At 41.5% G+C, this 21,071-nt stretch overlaps 1 protein-coding gene across 1 annotated transcript; it reads right to left on the reverse strand.

The window, feature by feature from the left end:
* Nucleotides 1–391: 391 nt before the first annotated feature.
* On the reverse strand, nt 392–20,870 carry Garin2 (golgi associated RAB2 interactor family member 2). The gene is made up of 6 exons (XM_057783239.1): nt 20,721–20,870; nt 18,894–19,093; nt 16,298–16,841; nt 11,871–12,109; nt 3,386–3,414; nt 392–456 (listed from the first exon to the last, which is right to left on the reverse strand). The coding sequence occupies exons 1-6, from the start codon at nt 20,868–20,870 to the stop codon at nt 392–394; spliced, it is 1,227 nt and encodes a 408-aa protein (XP_057639222.1).
* Between the last annotated feature and the right edge of the window lie 201 nt (nt 20,871–21,071).

The following is a 21,071-nucleotide window of genomic DNA, read 5'->3' on the forward strand; positions in this document are numbered from 1 at the left end:
GGATCTGCCCTGCCATTCCCCGGCCTTGCTGATAGAAACCGTCCGTTTGAAGTGCCACTTTACATAAAAAGAGTTCAGAAAGAAGAGAGTAACCCCCTCACTGCAGAGGTGTGTGTGTGGGGGGATGATTTGGATGTCTCTGTCCTTCACTAGCACTGCCTGGGGCTGGGAACCCAAGAGTCAGACAAGCTTCGCACCGGAGTTTATTTTCCTTCTTTGGAAAGCTTTATTATTTGGCATTACCTAGAAACTAGAATTACAGACACATTTTTAGTCTTTGTCCAGCCTGAATTTAATAGAATGGGGGTTTAGGATGGTTTAGGGGGTAGGCTTTGCTTTCTTGAGTAAAGAGTATCAGTGAATGGTAAGAGTGTGGAAGGGGAGCCGTGGGTTAGAGGAGGGTGAAAAGGGGAAAGGAAATGCTAATCAGGGGGAAAACTGAAAAACTGTACAGGACTACAGAAAAATGGGGAGACATGGGAGAGGAACGAAGGAAGAAACGGGAAAGCACGTGAGAGAAAACAAACAGGAAAATAGTTAACGCACATTGTAGATTGTGCCATGCTTGTGATTCAGCAAGCTCCACGTGGACTTTAGTTACTCCTTTGTGGTATCTGTTTCTGGTGTCCAAGACACCCATTCCAAGCTGCCTGCTAGACTGACAGAAATTCTGTCAGCAGCACAACCTTATCAGCTTTTAGAATAATTGTTAAAATGCCCTCAGCCCAAGGACCCAGTCATACACACTGATAAATGTCATATTCATGTATTGGAGAAAGTACTGTTAGAACTAAAGCCTGGGGCTTCCACTCAACATCAGTGTTTGGCTGCCTTTCTCCATATTCTCTCTGGGTCCCTTTCCCAAATTGTTTCATGGGTTTATATGTCCTAGTCATGCTGTCTCCCAAATTGTCATCTTGCTCTTTGTCTCTCTTGTTTCTACTTGTAGACTGAGAATAATTGTCTGTGTGAGCACACACATGTATGGTAGGTGTACATGTACTAAACGTGTGTGTGCACTTGCATACATGTGGAGGCCAGAGGACAACCTCAGGTTCTCCTCAGGACCTTTCCACCTTGAATTTTGAGACATGGTTTCTCAAGACCTGGGGCTTGCAGATTCAGTTAAGTTGATCTGTAGCCCCCAAGATCCTCCAGTCTGCATAGTGCTGAGATGAGTAGCGTGCACTGCTATGCCCAGCTTTTTATGTGGGTGCTGGGGATTGAAACATATCCTCAGGCTTCAGCCCTTTAGTGCCTGGCCTCTCTGCATCCCCTGTCAATCATCATCATCATTGTCTTCATCATCATCACCCCACCATCATAGTTAGTACATATTAACTATATATGTATAAGTATATATGTATAAAACATGTGAGTAATTCTTCCTGCTCTTGTTTCAATTCTAACTGCTTCTTGTCTGTCCAAGACCATATGGCACCCTCCACCTTGACTGACAGAAGATCTTCCTACTTGGCCTCTTTGTGCCTGCCTGACATCCTCTAGTTTCTCAGAGATTTAGTCAGTGGAGAAACATTTTAAAACACAGCAGCAATTTCACCACTTCTCTGACATTTAGTGGCGTCTCTTTGGCTAACACATAGTGTTATGGCAGGTAACTTGTCTGCTATTTTTGTCTAATCTCTCCCGAGTCTGCCAGTGTCCTTCATATAGAATACATAAGCATCACATGCTTGTGCAGTTGCAAAACCAGTTAAGTTTGTACCAGCAGACATATTAGTGGGAATTTTAATCATATATGAGATAAAGACAGCCACATTAGTTCTGTGCATGAGCTACACCCATCTGTAGCTGGCCAACGACTCCTTCACACACAGCACTAGGTCTATCTCTGTGTTTAGTGACTAGTTAGTCATGTTTTTAGCAGTTGGGCTGCCATTAGACAGATCTTTGCCTTTAGTAAACAAAGACGGCAGTATTTACTTTTACTGGGTAACTCTGGAGTTTTAGTTTGGCTTCTTTATAAGATACAGTTTATGGTAGTAGTTGATGGGTAAAAATTCTACAAACTAAAAGGGAGATCTTGCATTTTCTTTTATAAAAGATTTATTTTTAATCACATGTATATACGTGTGCATGTCTGTGAAAGTGTAGACCATGTATGTGTGGGTGCCACGAAGGCCAGAGCTGTCAGATCTCCTATAGCTTGAGTCAGAGGCAGTTGCGAGCTGGAATCAAAGTGGGATTCTCTAAAAGAGTACTACACATTCTTAACGCTGAGCCATCTCTCCAGCCCTCATCTTGCATTTTCTTCATAGAAGCACATTTCTCTCTAGTGTTCTCAGGCTCAACACTGTAGAGTGGAATGCAGACCCACGTTCTGGTTGAGATGAAGCTCAGCTGGTGTTTTGGATCCTGAAGCCCAATGAGAAGCTATAAAGACAAGTCACCTTTGTGTAAAACTCTATGCTATATTGGTTGAGAACACTGGCTGCTCTTTCAGAAGACCTGGGTCCAGTTCTCAGTACTCACTTGATGGATCACAACTGTAACTCCAGTTCCAGGACATCTGCTACCCTCTTCTGACCTTGCCCAGTATCAGGCACACACATGGTGCCATATATACATGCAGAAAAAACACCCATACACATAACAAAGTAAACAAATCTTTAAAGAAAGTTATATCTACCCTATCTTCTTTTCCTTTCTTTCCTTTCTTTATAGAACTAACTCTTAAGAATGACCACAAATATCTTCAAATATTCTGTTTTTTGTATTATTTTTTCTTTTCACTTAAATCAAGTTAAATATTAATCTGTGTTCTTTCCATAATATTTTTTATGAGTGTGAGGTAGCTGAGGCTTCTTCTGGCTCATGGGTTAGAGAGTGGCTTAGAGGTGAGTATGCAGTCAGCAAAGGGCAAGGTTTCCATATCCTGTCCTATATGATAACCTCCTTGTCAAATGTTTGTTGTTACAAATTAACGATTCCTTAAGACATGGGAATGTGTTAAGAAGAAAGCCCTGTGTCCAAACATTAAATAATCTCCCTCCACAGTGAGTGTTAGGCTAAAGACATAAAGGACAGCAGAGGAGCTGAGTGATTTTTAATTCACCAAAAATGCTCCCCATCCAGATCTGCAAGGATAGGCAGCCCTGTTATTGCTATGGGCTGGACTCCATCTGTAGAGCTCTCCTTGGAGTGGTTTGTGCCTGATTAGACTCAGGCAACTGGGAAGTCAAAGTGACTGGCACGCCTGGGAGAATCTGAAGATGGGCTTGAAAGGGTCTCTCCAGGGTGGAGTGTTTAGAACGGGAAGGCGTGAGAAAGTGCAGCTGGAACCCTTTGTTCTACTGTTCTAAGAGCCCGGGTGACTGCTCCACTGAAGAGCACAACAAAACGTGTCTTGGAATTTGTTCCTTACCTGTAGTGTCTGAGTCAGTTCTTGTTCTCCTGTAAAAATAAACAACACATTTAAGGAGTTGCCATCGCGACCACAGATATTTAGAAAAGAATGACTGGGTCTGAGATCACTTGTCATTTTTCAAATGCTTTGGAAGTGGTAATGAACCGTGCCTAGCAAGCCTAGACTGTTAGTGATTATACCAAGGTAAGATTGTGTGTTTACAGGTTATTCAACTCGTAAAGGCCACAAAATCAAATGGCATGTAATGGCATAAAGTCTGCTGTCATCTCCACTTGCAACTGCTCAGCCTCCCCATCTTGGGGTGCATGAGAGTCTGTTGAGGAGTTACCTTTGGATTTCCCTGCCCACATAATTGTAGAGGCAGTTATGACTCATGCAAGGGGCCCGGCAAATGCATTCACTTCAGGTTCTACAGTGGATCTCAGGAACTAAACTTAAAGTAGTATTTCTCTGGAGTTTGCCAAAAAGGAGCCACATAGCTTGTGCCAATAGGTCTGAGGATTTAGACTGAAGGCTAAGGTTAAGGATAAAAACTATCAAGAGACTGGGCAATACAAGAGAATGGATTACAAAACAGGTGCAAATTGATATAAGGCCAATTATCCTGGTCAAAGCTAAGGGTCACAGCGGTACTGTTCTCTCTCTGTGTGAGGAGTGTAAATTCTTCAAGGCCTCCTGTGACAGTGGAGAAAATCCTGGTTCCTTCATCCTTGCCCATATCTCATAAATTCCATACTTTGTATTTTAAACAGTAGTGACCAGAGAGGCATAATACTCAGCAAAGCCATGTTTGTCTTCTTAATAGTTTTGCATTCCAAAGCAAACAAGTATAGATTATAAAGTCTTCCTGAAATGAATGGTCTTAGCAAACAAAAATAACATATAGAATGTATTCATCAACCTCACCTTTTCGGTTGTATCCTGAAAATGCCCCTGGAATAAAGGTTAGGTGACTTCCATTCTGTTCTTAAAATATTACATTGTTCTTTTGTAATTAACATTCTTAAATTAGAGGCTAGCTACTAATTATGTTCCCAATGCAAACAGACAGCAAAAAGGTGCCTATTGGTGTACCAAAAATATTCCCTTGGGACAGACCTCAAGAGAATTACATAATTTTGTTTTTATTTTCTTACTTATTTCTTCCTAGTAGTTAGAATAATGGTATAGGAAGCTAACTGACAAAGTCTTAAGGAATTTAATTTGCTAAATTACAATATTCTTGTATTTTAAAATTCCATTATTTTGCTGCTTATATAGGAATTCATATAATTTCTAACAATCATATAGTGAACTAACATAACCTATCACCTACTGAGAACTTTTCATCCTGTTATTTTTGTAAATTTTATTATTAAAAAAAGGGGGGACTGGCGAGATGTCTCAGAGGGCAAAGGCACCGGCTGCTAAATCGAAAACCTGAGTTTGATCCCCAGATCCCACATGGCAGAAGGATACGACCAACTATCCCAATTGTACTCTGACCTCCACACATGTACCCTGACACATTCATTCCCCACCCCAACCACACTAAATGAATAAATAAAATGTAAAAATCATTAAAAATAAAACAAAAGTAATGCTGAGTGTGGTGATATAGGCCTTGGTCCAGTACTTGAGAGACAGAGATAGTTGGATCGCTCTTTTGTTCAGAGCCTTCATGATCTGTGTAGCAAGTTCCAAGCTAGCCAGGTTTCTTAGGGTTTATGTTGCTGTAAAGACACCATTGTTATAGCAACTCCTTTTTTTTTCTAAAGCATTTAGTTGGGGTGGCTCACTTACAGTTTCAGAGATTCAGTTCATTATCATCATAGCAGGGAGCATGGTGGGATGCAGGCAGACATGGTGCTGGCTACATCTTTCTTGCGGACAACGGGAAGTCAACTGAGACACTGGGTGGTATCCTGAGCATAGGAAACCTCAAAGTTCGCCCCACAGTGACACACTTCCTCAAACAGGACCATATCCACTCCCAACAAATCCACACCTCCTGATAGTGCCAATTCCCTCCCTATGAGGTTATGGGGGTCAATTATATTCAAACTACCACACCAGGGTTACATAATGAGACTCTGTCTCAAACCAAACCAAACCAAACCAACCAACAAACAAAACTACCAGAACAAAACAACTAAGAGTATTGCCTAACATGTACAAGGTCTTAGGTTCAATCTCCTGAACTGAAGAAAAAAAAAACAATTAAGAACTAATATGGGGAACCAGAGAGATAGCTCAGCAGTGTATATTACTCTTCCTGAGGTCCTGAGTTCAGTTCACAATACTCCAGCTTCAAGGGATCCCGTACCTTCTGCTGGCCTCCATGGCAACTGCACTCACATGTACATAACCCCACACACATACATGCCCAGAATTAAAACTATTTTTTAAAAAGAGCTAATCTACTGCCGAGGGAATATTTACAGCAATGAAATGGTTCTTGTGAATATAACAAAAGCCAAATGCTATATACATTCATCAAAACCCATAGAACTTTATACTATGAAGTATGAATCTTTATGTTATAAACTGTAAGCTTCAGCCATTTAATAACAACGTATCAGCATTGGCACATTGATTATAACATATCAAGTAAGGGAGGAGACTGGGGTGTGACAGGGAAGTGGCTGTGCTTCTCGCTACTCTTTTATTCTATAAATTGAGAGCTGCACTACAAAGTAAAGCCTGTAAATCAATTGCTCTAGGCATGCAACAGTTTTCACGGAAAAAGGTAAAGAAAGGAGTTGCCGACCCAAGAGCCTCATGAGGTTAGTGTTTATTTTACAGGGTTTGTAGAATATTAGTGGCTGGGAATAATTGAGTTGTGAGAATGGAATAAAATTAGAAGGGTGACTCAGAATGCCTGGGCCTGACCAATCTGCTCAATTGGATGGCTCCATTTTTATCATTGAAGGAAGACATCCTAGGGTTTTCTTTTAAGCCCACACCGACATAGAGTGGATGTTCCGTCCACACCTTCTGGCCCTGATTCTGCCCTGCAGCTTGTATTCCCGTCTTCCTTCTCTGTGTCTGCCCAATGGTTTCTGTTTCTCTTTTCTTTCTTATTACATCTTTCTCCTGTTTATTGTTTATTTTGTTTCCTTTTTCCTCTAGCATACTAGGCTTACCAGTAGCCTTTTCTGTAGTAAGTCCCAGACCAACCTGAGCTACATATTGAGACTTTGTGCTAAAAATAAAAAAAAAAAAATGTCAGAGGTTAGGGTTATAGTTTAGTGGCAGAGGGCTTCCCAGCAAGGAGACCCTATATGCAGTCCCCATTACGTAGGGTGGTAGGACACAATGCATCAGTGGTCTGGAGGACGTTTATTTGTTTTAGTTGTTTCTCATCTCTAATAGGAAGTAGGAAAATTTCTGTGGATGATAATAGCTGATGTGAATATGTTTTATTACCATTGGTTAATAAAGAAGCTGATTTGGCCTATGGCAGGGCAGAATAGAGCTAGGCAGGAAAACTAAACTGTATGCAGGGAGAAAGAAGGCGGAGTCAGGGACACTGGAATCTTACCAATAGTCCACAGCCTCGTGGTGATACATAGATTAATAGAAATGGGTTAATTTAAGGTATAAGAGTTAGCTAGAAAGACACCTAAGCCGTGGGACAAACAGTGTTGTAATTAATATAGTTTCGGTGTGATTATTCTGGTCTGGGCAACCAAGAAATGAATGTGTAGTCTCTGTTTACAAATAACAATAATCACAGTGATCCATAAGTATGTATATCCAGCTCCTAGTCAGAGAATTCCTACAAGGAGACTCCTGAATTTGAGTTGATAGTTTTTCCTTTGGGTATAAAATATACATCCACACCCCTATCCACACACTAAACAAACAAATGCAATTTAAAAAATTAGAAAATTCAAGTATTTATTAAAGGTGCTAAGAGGCCTATAAGTGAAGTCTTCAAGATGGAAAGTATCCCTCAGTGGTAAAGTGTCCTGTTAGTTTATATGTGAGCCTCTTGGTTCAATCCCTATCACTCCTTCCCCCCAAAATTATCAATACAGAGTTTAACATTTATAAAATAGATTCAAATTGACCTGAGTTCATAAGAAACATGGAAAAGCAAAAAGAAATGTTAGTCAAAGATCTATTCTATACAAGCAAAAATCAGATGGAAAAGTAATAAATTATTTTTAACACTAAAATAAGTTAGAAGAAAAGAAAATTATATCATTCCCCTAGTTACACAGGAGACTTCATTTTGTTGTTGTTGTTCTTGAAGTAACAAAAGTAATTTTCAGTGACAAAGTGTGATTCATTTGCTCAGGAATACTTCCCAGGCCCCTTGTATGCATTAAGTAAAAATAATCAAGTGCTCTATTCCAGTGGAAGAGGCAGATCATAAACAAAGAAAATATAGTGTGCCAGCTAGCATGTGCTGTGTTAAATCTGAGCTGATGGGAGTGATCTGAGGAAGGCGGAAGAGACAAAGCAGAGAGGGGAGCATTTGAGCAGACAACGGAATCAACTGTGAAGCTCTAAGAGGACAGTTCCAAGCTGCCTAATAATTACAGATATCTGCCAGAGAAACCATGTTACACACACACACGCACACACACACACATGCACACACACACATGCACACACACATGCACGTGCGCGCACACACACACACAATGCTTATATACATATGAACAACAACAACAAAATGAACTCTCCTGTGTAACTAGGGAAATGATATAATTTTCTTTTCTTCTAACTTATTTTAGTGTTAAAAATAATTTATTACTTTTCCATCTGATTTTTGCTTGTATAGAATAGATCTTTGACTAACATTTCCTTTTGCTTTTCCATGTTTCTTCTGAACTCAGGTCAATTTGAATCTATTTTTACACAATGGAAAAAGAAAAATGGATTATTTTTCTAAGTAACTGATGGAAATTCATAAAATTTCCAATTAAATTATCAAGACAGAAATAGTAAATTGACTCCAAGACAGACATATGCCTTAAGTGTGCTTTCGGCCTGCAAGATGGCTCGGTCCTATTATAGCACTTGCTACCAACCATGATGGCTTCATTTTGGCTTTGGGGCTACAAGATGGAAGGAGGGAACTGACCCTACAAGTGTCCTCTACATCTGTACATGTGCATACAGTTACTTCTGATTATCGGATGCCTGTCTCACTCATGCTATTCCCATATATGGTGGGGAGTTTTATAGCAACCAGATAATCAGCCAACTGTCCATTCACACAACTCATCCTTATCCTATACCTGTAGAAATATACATCAAGGAAACAATCTAAAGAGGGAAGTAATTTATTGGAGTGTAGTGTTTTGTAGTTAAAACCTGCAGGTGATCCACATGGCCAAGGAAGAAGGGTCAATCAGGAAACATTCTGCTGTAGGACACAAAAGATGCTCACCAGGAAAGGCTGACACACAGAACTGAGGAAGACTCACAAGCTAGGAGAGAAAAGTTCCCAAGACACATATACAATGGGGTTTAATTACAGCAGGGTGGGAAGAGGCCATGGCTGCAACAGAACTGATGATTAAAGGAATTGATAGTTGTTGTAGCTACTGATAGATATTTCTTTTCTTTTTTTAAAAGATCTGTTTTGTTTATTTTTTAATTGTGTGAGGGGAGAGGAGAGAGCCTGTGTACCCATGAGCGCAGGTCACCTCAGAGTCTGAGAGGGCACTGGATACGTCTGCCTAGGTAGCCCTGGCTGCCTGTATAGACCAGGCTGCCTACCAACTCACAGGATCTGCCTGTGTCTATTTCCCACATGCAGGGATGAAAGGTGTGCACTACCATGCCTGGCAATTAAAAATGTTATTACATTTTTTTTGTATACCTTTGTTTTATTACAATTGGTAGAACTTTTAATAGAGTATACAGATATATTAATGGAAACATTCTTAATTTGTTTTAAAATTTAAGTAGAAGCCGGGTGATGGTGGCGCACGCCTTTAATCCCAGCACTCGGGAGGCAGAGGCAGGCGGATCTCTGTGAGTTCGAGACCAGCCTGGTCTACAGAGCTAGTTCCAGGACAGGCTCCAAAGCTACAGAGAAACCCTGTCTCGAAAAACCAAAAAAAAAAAAAAAAAAAAAAATTTAAGTAAAACACACCTAGAAGTAACTTTTTAAATTAAGTTTTATTGTTATTGTGTGTGTATATGATGTGTGCGTGAGAGTGTATGATGTATGTGTGAGTGTGGGCACACTTGTGCCACTGTGTATGTGTGTGTAGGGCGAGATCATTGTCAGGTTTTTGCCATTGTTTCTGGTAATCTAACTCAAGCTATCAGGCTTGGCCAGCTAGCACTTTTATTTGCTGAGCCATCTTGCTGACCCTAGTGGGTGTTGCTTGTGGTCCTAACACGTAGGGTTGACATAGAAGGATCATAAGTTCAAGACCAGCATGAGCTACATAGTGAATTTGAGACCAGCCTGGGCTATGCAGTAAGAGTCAAAACAAAAACAAATTGGCTGTGGTTTGAAGTAAATAGCTTTATCATGACACTGGAAGCTCACTGTTAAGTAGATGTTTTCTGTTGTTAAGAATATAAATTTTCCAGTGAGGACAAAATATCATGACCGTTCTGTTCTGTGTTTGTGTGACGAACACTAGATTTCCTCAGCTTTATGCTAAGCTTGCTTCATTTGCCTTCCAAGATTCGAAAACATTAGAAATCTAAGAACTTTACTGTCACAAGGAAGATAACTAAGAATCTTTATTCTGTTGTTTTGTCTGGCTTAGAAAAAGCAAACTAAAGTTTTAAGAAATAAAATATATTTTTATAATTTTGTAAGCAAAATGGCATAAACCAAAGAAAATTCATAGTTAAAATAAAACTGTCCATTAAAATTTAGAAAGTGCCTTTTATCTTTAACAAGAACTTTGATAACTCCTGTTTCTTCAAGTTCTTAATTTCTGATTGCTTAAGTTTTCTACTTTGCATTTTTATTAAAAGTCATTAATTTATTGTCTCCAAGTTTTGTTTTTTTAGACATATTTTCAAGACATATCCAAGTGTTTTTTTTGTTTTTTTTTTTTGTTTTTTTTTTGGTTTTTCGAGACAGGGTTTCTCTTTAGCTTTGGAGCCTGTCCTGGAACTCCCTTTGTAGACCAGGCTGGCCTCGAACTCACAGAGATCCGCTTGCCTCTGCCTCCCGAGTGCTGGGATTAAAGGCGTGCGCCACCACCGCCCGGCCATATCCAAGTTTTTTAAAAAAATGTATATATTTAATAATTTTGGTTTTCAAGACAGTGTTTCTCTATGTAGCCCTAGCTGTCCTGGAACTTGCTCTGTCGACCAGGCTGCCCTTGAACTCCCAGAGATCCGCCTGCCTCCCGAGTGCTGGGACTAAAAGCATGCACCACCACCGCAATGTGACACTTAGGATTTCAAAAATTAGCTATTTCAATAGTTTATTATTTTGTTCTTTTTGATAATGCAACGAATCTCTTTAGCACTTCAGATTACTTAATAAATTCTAGTTGCTTTCATTCCTAGGTTAATTTTTCTTATCCTGTATATGTGTGTATAGTACACATAATTTCTCCCCCAGGGCCTTGTGTGTGCTAAGCACACTGAACTTCCCTCCCAATCCTCCTTTAAATATATTTATTTAAAAGGTAGACCGAAGCCGGGCAGTGGTGGCACACGCCTTTAATCCCAGCACTAGGGAGGCACAGGCAGGCGGATCTCTGTGAGTTCGAGGCCAGCCTGGTCTACAAGAGCTAGTTCCAGGACAGGTTCCAAAGCTACAGGGAAACCCTGTCTCGAAAATTTAAAAAAAATAAAAAAGGTAGACCGAGTTGCATTCCTCATTCTTATTTTTACTAAGTTGTCTACTTAAGGTAGGGTCTAACTATGCTCTCCAGGCTAGTCTAGAACTCATGGGCTGAAGGGACTCTCCAGCCTTAGCCGCCGGACTGGCTGGGACTACAGGTCCCAGCCTAAGATTAGGGTTAGATCCGAGTTCTTGATAAGGGTTACCCTAGAATGATTGTATTAACTTGTACCTTTATACCACTATCACATTCATTCACATTCAGCTTGCAATCAGCTTTTCAGTAGAAGTATTAAAATAATGAAAATAGCTTTTCATATTATTAGAAGTACAGAGATGGGTAAGGGATGTATAGAGACTCTGTAGAAGAAAATGTAGATATGCACAGAGATAAAAATACCCACAATCTTTCTAGAAGTTAACACTACAGCTCTAAAACGTGGGCCCTGTGCTTTTCTTTATTTCCTAAAATGCGTGCTTTTGGCATTCAACCAATAGTTGGAATACCAACCGAGCAACATAAAAAGCCGATGTGGAAATAAAAATTAGCCAAGGCTGACCCAAATGTGGATGGCTAAGGAGTGCCTGTGCCATCGCTCTGTCACACTGTATCTGAGACCCTTCAGAGACAAATGCCCAAGTTACAGGGAACAAGGATAGGTGTGTGTACATAGGGTACACCCTAGATTGCCCACAGCCTTTCCCCATGACACTGACCTGGATTCTGTAGCCTTGAGACGTGCATTTGGAAGATCAGTCATCTTTTCTTCCAAGCCTTTATCACCCGTTTCTATGGATATATTTTCCTCGCTTTTTATAGGAGTCAAAGTAGTCTGGAAACATCTTTCGCCTTGGAAAGTGAGTGTTAGGTCTGAGATGGTGACATGTTTGGAGGCATCTTTGAACTCGTTCTTACTTTTCATGTCTCGTAGACACCCATGCCTCAGGACATTTTCCTTGGGAAATGACAAGCAATAGCAAATCGGTTAAGGAAGGACATCATGCAGAAACAGACTGTTTAGGGAGCAGTTTCTAGTAATTCTATTCACTCTTATTGAGTGTTCACAGGTCCAGGGACAGGGAGTAAGTTATGGTGTTTCCCGGCTATAGAAAAAAAAGCCTGGGCTGGTGTGGAGGCTGGTGTCATGGGAACCATGGCAGGCTCCACTATAGCCTAATGCAGTACATTCAGTTCCGAGTGCCATGCACCAGTGCCCCCATCACATAAGATGATTAGTGTTTAGTCATGACACTCATCTTTGAATTAGGGGGTAAAGAAGGTTTTCTAGGAATACCTTGCAATCTACCTCAGTCAGGTTGCTCTTAGGAGCATCTTATAGGTCATGGGAGGCTGGGGCTCATAATAATTCTGATTTTCCAGATCTACAGCCTAATCTAAAATGCAATTCCCTGAAACCACTCCTCTGTTTTTAATGGTCTTCCCATCACATACCACTGGTCCATGTCTCTCAGTGACCGTATTAGAATGTCTCATGTGGGCCTCAGTGCAATCAGTCAGCAAACTCTATCCCTTTGTCTCTTAACAGTCTTCACGTCTGCTCTTCTTCCTCCATGATCACCACCTGTCCATTCTAGTCCTGTTGGGCCCAATGGCACATATCTGCAGTTCCAGCACAGGGGAAGCTGAGGCTGGAGGATTGCAAATTCAAGGACAGTCTGGGCTATAATAGCAAGACCTTGTCTCAAAAAACAACAGACAAAGCCCAATCCAAAGCATGTCCTAGGAGTAATGCAGTGATCTTATTTCCTGAAGAGAGAACTCCATTTCTTTCTTACAGTGGCAGCCATTTCTATTTAGTAAAAACTATTTAAGGCTCTGTAAGGAGAGTCTGCTTAAGAAAGGCCAGCTGCTCTTCCAGAGGATCCAGGTTCGATTCCCAGCACCCACATGTGACTCACAACTGCCTGTAACTCCAGTCCCTGGAGATCCAGCGCTCTCTTCTGGCCTCTGCGGGCACTGCACACATGTGGTGTATGAACATACATGCAAGCAAAATATCCATACACATTAAAAAAGAATCCTCTGAGGAATGAAGTGAAAGTTAGGAAATATTTCCTTGTATGGTGACCCTGTGCAGAAATAATGGTTCTCTGCAACACAATCTCCATCCTACTTTTGTGATGTATTTTGCATAGATCTACTTTGAGGTCATTTTGAAGTTATCATCTATATTTATAGTCTAACATTTTATATTTATATTTATTATTATTATTATTACATGGAGGTTTGAATCTCAGACCATATGCACACTGTACCAGTGCTTTGTACCACTGAATTGTATCCCTATCCTTTTTCCTACTTTTAATTTTGGGATGAGGTCTCACCAAGTTCTCAGGCTGTCCTGGAACTCATCCTGCGGACCATGCAGGCCTTGGACTCTCAAGCTTCTGTTACAGGCTTTTGCCACCAACTCTGTGTAATTATCATCAGAATTTTCTACCTGTCATTAGAAACTGTGGAAAACTATTTGAATATTTCGTATTTTAAAAGTACTTACCTGTAGGATAGGAAACAAAATTCAGAAGAGCAAATAAGGTATAATCTGCGCATATTTCCTCAACATAAAGACAAACTGTTTTCTACAGTTTATGTTGTTTCTTATGTATGTATGTATGTATGTATGTATGTATGTATATATGTATGTATGTATGTATGTATGTGTGTGGTACATGTGTGTGTAGAAAGTCAGAAGTCCACATGGGCTGCTTCTGTCTACCCTTCCATCTTATGTTTTGAGACAATGTTTCTCAGTGGGACTTGAGGCTCTTTGTCTAGGCCAGACTGGCTCTTCAGTGCTGGGATTTCAAGTGTGTGCCCCCATGCCCAGTCTTTCATGTAGGAGCTGGGCATCAAACCCAGGTCCGCATGCTTGTGCAGCAAGCAGTTTACTAACTGAACCATCCATCTTCCAAGCCCTATTTTTTCTTTTAGTGCCAATGTATCCATGCACTCTTATATCTTAGAGATTATAGTCTTCCGTTTTTTAAGTCAATTATGAACATCTTTTCAGGCCAAGAAATACTTTTGAATAATTTTAACAAGTATGCAACACTGATTTGTCTAATAGAGTTTTGCTATAATCTTGATGTACTTTGGGAGCCCCAAACAGAGGACTATGGACTTGCCCTTTGTAGTTCCAAGTTTGTTTGGCTCTTCTTGGCAGGAGTTTCCAGTGATTCTCAACCTGTATGGTGTGACCCCTCAGGTACAAACCAACTTTTTCACCGGGATCATACATCAGGTATTTTACATATCAAATATTGACATTACAATTCATAACTAGCAAAATTACAGTTATGAAGTAACAACAAAAATAATTTGTGGCCCAGCACTTGGGAGGCAGAGGCAGGCAGATCTCTGTGAGTTCGAGACCAGCCTGGTCTACAAGAGCTAGTTCCAGGACAGGCTCCAAAACCACAGAGAAACCCTGTCTCGAAAAAAAAACCAAAAAAAAAAAAATAAATAAATAAATAATTTGTGGCTAGGGGTCACCACAACACGAAGAATCATATTAAAGGGTAGCCATACTAGGAAGGTTGAGAACCACTGGGTTAGGCTGTTCTCATGCTTTCATTACTTTGCTGTTATAGGAATGGTGCGGATATGCAATGATTAACATCTTCCTTGTGTGTGTAGTGCCTGAACCCAGGGCCTTGTGTGCACCAAGCACAGACAGTATCACTGAACCATATAGCCCCAACCATGATTCACATCTTTGTAGCTAAACTTTTCATTCCTGTTAGAGGGTATGCATTATGTATGTCTGAGAGTATTGGATATCCTGGAACTGAACTCACAATTGTGAGCGGCCATGTGGGTGCTGGGACTTGAACCTGGGTCATCTGGAAAAGCCGCCAGTGTTCTTAACCACTGAGCCACCTCTCCAGCCCTGGGTCTAATATCTTTGAGGTTCTTGGTTCACAATCATCTCAAGAATGTGTGGCCAGTCGTCACCCATCCTGCTGATATCTCCCAGCGCTCACCTTACCATTCCTTTTCTACCGTTCACCGTCTTCATTCTGTTCACGGTCAGTTACGTGGGTTAAATCAGGGAGGAGACTTTAGGAGGGGAAAGAGACGCTGATCATCTGGTATACCACTGCACAGCGGATAGGGAGCAACACACCTTACCTGTTTCACAGCACAGAGACTATGGGCGCAGAAAGATGGGAAGAGAGATTTTTAACTTTTCCTCCTATATTTCTTTTCTGAGATGTCTGTCCTCAGTCGTAATCCTTTTTATACCGTGGATCTAGTTGAGATTTTTCACTAGTTGTTTTCAAACTGATCTCTACAATCTATCACACCACCAGATTGAAATGTTTTTAATTTTTTTTACTTTTATTTGTGTATGTGCACATGTGTGTGTGTGCACATGTGTGTGTGTGTGTGCAAGCATGAGTGCATGCCACATGTATGCAGGTGCCTGTGGAGGTTAAAAGGTTATCACATCTGGAGGTGGAATTATAGGCAATTGTGAGCTGAGGATGTGGGTGCTAGGATCTGGGGTCCCCTGGAAGAGCAGGAAGTGCTCTCTGTTGCTGAGCCATCTCGTCAACCCACTATATTGATATGTAAGATGCTCAGTTCCTTAATTCAAAGTTGAAGTCCCCATTTCCTAATGCGGCACTCAGTTTGCGAGTGACTTTTATAGTTCTGAGTCTTTTTTCTTTCTGTACTCCCTGATCTTTAATTATTTTATTTTCTGATTTCTGTCCTCACCTTTTCTTATTGGAGCTTCAACCCATCCTCATACTCAAATCATAAATAGCCATTAGATTATATTAATATTCTCATTTTAGGTTGTATAGGTTCAGCAATTTAGTCAGTCATAAATGGGGTACCCAAAAGTTAAGATTCTAACCCCGGTCTTCTGATCCTGGCCCTGAAGTTCCCTGTGTCACACTACTGCTTCCCAGTATTGGAGTAAGTTTGATACAGGGATGGTCACTAGTTCAGGGAATATTTTATGACTTATACCGGGCTCAGGGATTGAATCCTTTGTTGAAAACATGGTACTCAGAGTTGGCTCCACAGCGTTTTCATCATCAATGTTGACTGAGAACTTGGCCACAGCTCCTGCGCTTGGTCACCAAAGAATGGAAGTCCCTACAACACATACCTTTTCCTCTTCCTTGGCCTTTATTATGTCGTCGTTTTCAAATACTACTGTGACCCCTGAGACATTTGGGGCCTCTTTGTCTTCTATGACTTCTGTGACCTCTGTGACGATTTTTATATCTGGAACGTCTGTGGCCCCAGTTTCTGGGATATCGGTGACATCAGTGACATCAGTGATATCGGTAACATCTGTAAATTCTGAGAAGTCTGCACTTTCAGTGACGGCAGCCGAGTAGATGCGAGTGTGTGAGTGCGCAGCCTGCAGCTCTGCAAAAGCCGTAATGTCCATGATGTCCATTGAGCCTGTGATGTCTGTGCTGTTTGTGATTCCTGAGAGGCTGGAGACCTCGGATACTTTGGAAGTCCTGGCTTTCTTCTGGTTCAAGAGGGTGATGAGGTCCACCCACTGAGAAAATACGATGTCCTGTTTATATACAGGAGCACAGAGCTGTAAATAGTAGGCTCGGCCACTTATCAGCTTGACTTTGAGTCGCATGTTCTTAGCACTGTGCACAGAAAGAGTCACAAACTGCAGAGGGAGAAACCTAAAATCAAACGCAAGTGGAATGTTATCTGAAGACCTATAAAGGATTTACCGGCTCGGAGAATGAGATCGTCAATGGCCTTGTGTCCCAGACAGCTGAGGGCGGGAGCTCCTAACAGCCATCTCACCTTAACCATGCCTCTAAGACTCTGATTTTACTAAGTGACAAGAACACTGTTTATCATGAGGAGCTGCCCATCCTCATTAATCCTGAAAAGTTGAGGCTGAGGCTGGAGAGATGGCTTTAACTAGGTAAAGGTACCCACAGCCAAGCTTGATGATTTAAGTTCAATCCCTTGGACCCATATGGAAAAGGACAGGCTAATTCCACAAACTTGTCTCCTAATATTGGACTTGTGGATGCACTGCGCGCACACACGCGCGCGCACACACACACACAATAAATATATTAGAAGTTGAGGTTTGCACATATATGAATTCAAATAAAAGCTACATTGAGATTTAATATTATCCCAGTCAGAATGGTTTCTATCACTAAGACAAGCAACAGGTGCTGGCAGCGATACAGGGAGAATACGGAAAGCATTATGTACTACTGGTAGGAGTGTAACTTAGTGTAGCTGCTATGGTAACCAGTCAGCATGGAGGCTCCTCAAAGAGCTAAAACTTGAACTCTCACATGATTCAGCAATGTCATTCCTGGTTGTGCTCGTCCAATGGAATCTAAGGCGTCACGCAACAGGTATACCTGCTTACTCCTGGTTTCCAGGGCACTGGTCACAACAGGCAAGTTATAGAATTAGACCAGGGAGTATGAACAGATAGATAAATAAATAAATACACACACACACACACGTACACACACGCATGCGTGCACACACACACACACTCGAGCTTTATTCATCCATAAAGAATAATGAGATGGCCGGGCAGTGGTGGCGCACGCCTTTAATCCCAGCACTCGGGAGGCAGAGGCAGGCGGATCTCTGTGAGTTCGAGACCAGCCTGGTCTACAAGAGCTAGTTCCAGGACAGGCTCCAAAACCACAGAGAAACCCTGTCTCGAAAAACCAAAAAAAAAAAAAAAAAAAAAAAAAAAAAAAAAAAAAAAAGAATAATGAGATGATATGATATCTGCAGGAAAGCGTCTAAAACTAAAGATGGCATTAGGTGAAATAAGCCAGATTTAGGAAGTATCATGCCTTCTCTCATGAGGAGTCTGGATGTTTAAAAAGGAGGTGGGGTGATAAAACACTTGCTGTGTGAGCCTGATGGCCTGGTTTTGGACTTTGAAACTCAGTACAAGCATCTGTAATCCTAGCTGGCCTTACTGGGGAATGGGAGGTGGAGACAGGAAGATTGTTGGAAGCTTCTGCACTAGCTAGTCCGGAGTACACAGCAGTGAACAAGAGAGACGCTCTCTCTAGCGGGGGAGAAGGTTGATGACTGACACCTGAGGGTGTCCTCTGACCTCCTCATATACACATGACACACATGCACCATGTGCACACACACACACACACACATACACATGCATGTGCACCCCCACAAATACAATTACACAGACATAAAAGACATGAAAGTAAAAGGAGACTATATGAGATGAAGAAGAGGCCCGATGGGATGGGGTTGGGGGCCAAGGGAGGGCAAAGGATGGATATGGTCAAGGTACTTAATGCACACGTATGGAAATGTCATAATGAAATCCATTATTTGTACAGTAAGTATACGTGATAAAATTGTCTAAAAATGAGGCCAAAGTTAAGCTACTTGATCAAGATCATAGACAAGATGAGGCCAGACAAATTCTGATGGATGCGAGGCCACTGTGGGGAGGAAGAGCAAGGTCTTGAGAGGCAGGCTATTTTTAGTCCTTATTACTTTAAGTTTTTCTTTTTTTAAAAAAAACTTAATTGTCAGTTGTCATGAACCATTTTTCCCCCTGGATGCTCTTATAGACACCCCTACATCATCTGAGAAAGCAATGCGCCTGACGGCTCTTTTGGAACCCTAGCCGTCAGCATCTCCACTTTCAGCTCGGAGGGGATATGGTGTTCTCTGAGAGACTGCTGTCCTCCTGTCCCGTGACTCACCTGGTGAGCACCAGCTTGTCTGTGGAGGAAGATGACAAGAGGCGTTTAAAGAGTGGTTCTGATTCTTTTCTAGCCTCTGGTGTCAGATGTGCCAACAGCATCACATTAGGGGTCTTGAGGACAGGATTGGAAGAACAGATGCCGATGGTCACCCAGTTTGCTCGGTTATGCAGATAAATCGATTCGCCTCTCCTATTGACCTGAAAGTAGAGAACAGGAAAGGAGTTTCTTGATAAAAGGCATAGATTTAGCACCCTTACTTGCTAGAGCAGTGTAAGTGAGGCCAGAGAACAGGGGAAATGAGCCATGGTACCTCCATTCCTTGACTTGTTCATGATTTGGAGATAGCAGAATGAATAGCCACAGTCTCTGGCCTGTGGAGTCTCTTAGGGAGGACCAGAGCTAGCGACTAAGGGTACTATTAGTACTTCAGGGTACTATGGAGCATGTGACTGGGGTATTGACTTAGGAATGAAGTTGGTGGTGTGTTAGCTAGCACACATGTAGCAGTTAGTTCAAGTGAGCGAGCACTCTGGGTGCCTTCTAAGATGCTTGCCTTTCTCCTCACTTGAACCTCCAGAGTCAGGAATTTTGGTAGCTTACTGCCAATGACTAGGTAGGAAAAACTGGGCATCTTGGAGAGTGTGAATGCAGTTATGTGGGACTGTGACTGATATGTAGATCATAAACTCCCCTTCCTCGTGTGGGGCCAGGGTTGTGCGATCAGAGTGCACAAGAGATAGTATGAAAAAGGTTCAGGAATAAAGGGGAAAGAGATTATCAGGAGGAAGTAACCGAATGCCAAAAACATTAAATTATGACATAATGTGTTCCTGGGGATCGTGTGTTTTATGGCAGCACTGAAACATGTTCTGGAGACTCCGTTCTTCCCCGTGGTATGTTGGACACAGAGACGTCACGCTAGTCCTCCACACTCATGAAGCATGAACTCTCCTTATCTTTGAAGTGTCTGTCACCTTCCTTGTTATACTCTGTGGGATCAGCTGAAGGTTTTGGTTCTGTGTTCAGCAGCAGACAATCATGACGTTTCTGTGAGGGACAGGCATGGTTCATATTGCTGAGCCCTTATCTTTGCTTGAGAGCCAGATGTTGAGTGTTGAGAGGAAAGCCCAGCCAACTCCTAGGTGCTCTGCAGTTTCATTCGGGATGCTGATGCATTCTTACAAGAATGAACTTTAGTCTCTGACGCTATCTGACAGTTATATTGCCCTTTCAGGACCAACATATAAGACTTATTTTAATTCTTAGCACTCCCCAGATTGTTGTCTACTTACTTGGTCACTAGGGACTGACCCCAGGGTCTTCAGCCTAAGACGTTTGTCTTTAAAATATAGGTCTAGGGGCTAGAGAACAGCTCAGCTGCAAGGCCTTGCTCTCTTACAGAGAATCTGGGTCCAATCACCAGCATCTAGATGCTGACTCACAACCATCTATAGGCATATACATGATGTACAAGCATATGCAGGCAAGCCACTCACATACATAAAATATACAGTTTTAAAAATTAAAACTCTAAGAAAGAAATTATCTGGACACCTTCCTGTGATAGCATGTTCTAAACATCATTTTGTGTAACAAGATTATGTTAGCATGACAATTTGGTTAGCATGGTAGAATTTGGACAGAATTCTTGCCTTCGAGTTTGTTTGGAACATTTTCCTGTAACACCAAGTTTTCGGGCTTTTTAAAAGTCACAAAACTGTCCCTCTTAATATCACACTGTGCCCTCAAGCCACTAAAAGATTTCTCTTTTCAACATTTCACTAGAAGTGACAGGACTTGATTAAGAGTGCAGGTGTTATTTACCTGAATAAAATTACTCTCCAGTATGGGAGGAGTTATAAAAGGGGCATACTCTCCTCCGTCCAACACATTCTTAAGACGCCCTAGACGGAAAGCCTGTGGGATCCAGACAGGATCTTCGTCATCCTCTGACTGCTTGTTCTTCTTCATCATGCTGACATGGAACATCAGAAAAGCGAGAGAACAGAGAACAAACGCATGAATCCACAAAGAAGGACACAGCTACACTGCATCCTTTAGTTATTACTGAATAAGGTTTTATCAAATCTGTGATATGCTTGACTCCACACCACGCAATGTAGGCACATATACACCAGGAACTTATACTTTGGGGGTTGGCAGACAGTTAGCAAT

The sequence above is a fragment of the Chionomys nivalis genome, chromosome 10 (assembly GCF_950005125.1).
Source record: "Chionomys nivalis chromosome 10, mChiNiv1.1, whole genome shotgun sequence".
NCBI classification, from domain to species: domain Eukaryota; kingdom Metazoa; phylum Chordata; class Mammalia; order Rodentia; family Cricetidae; genus Chionomys; species Chionomys nivalis.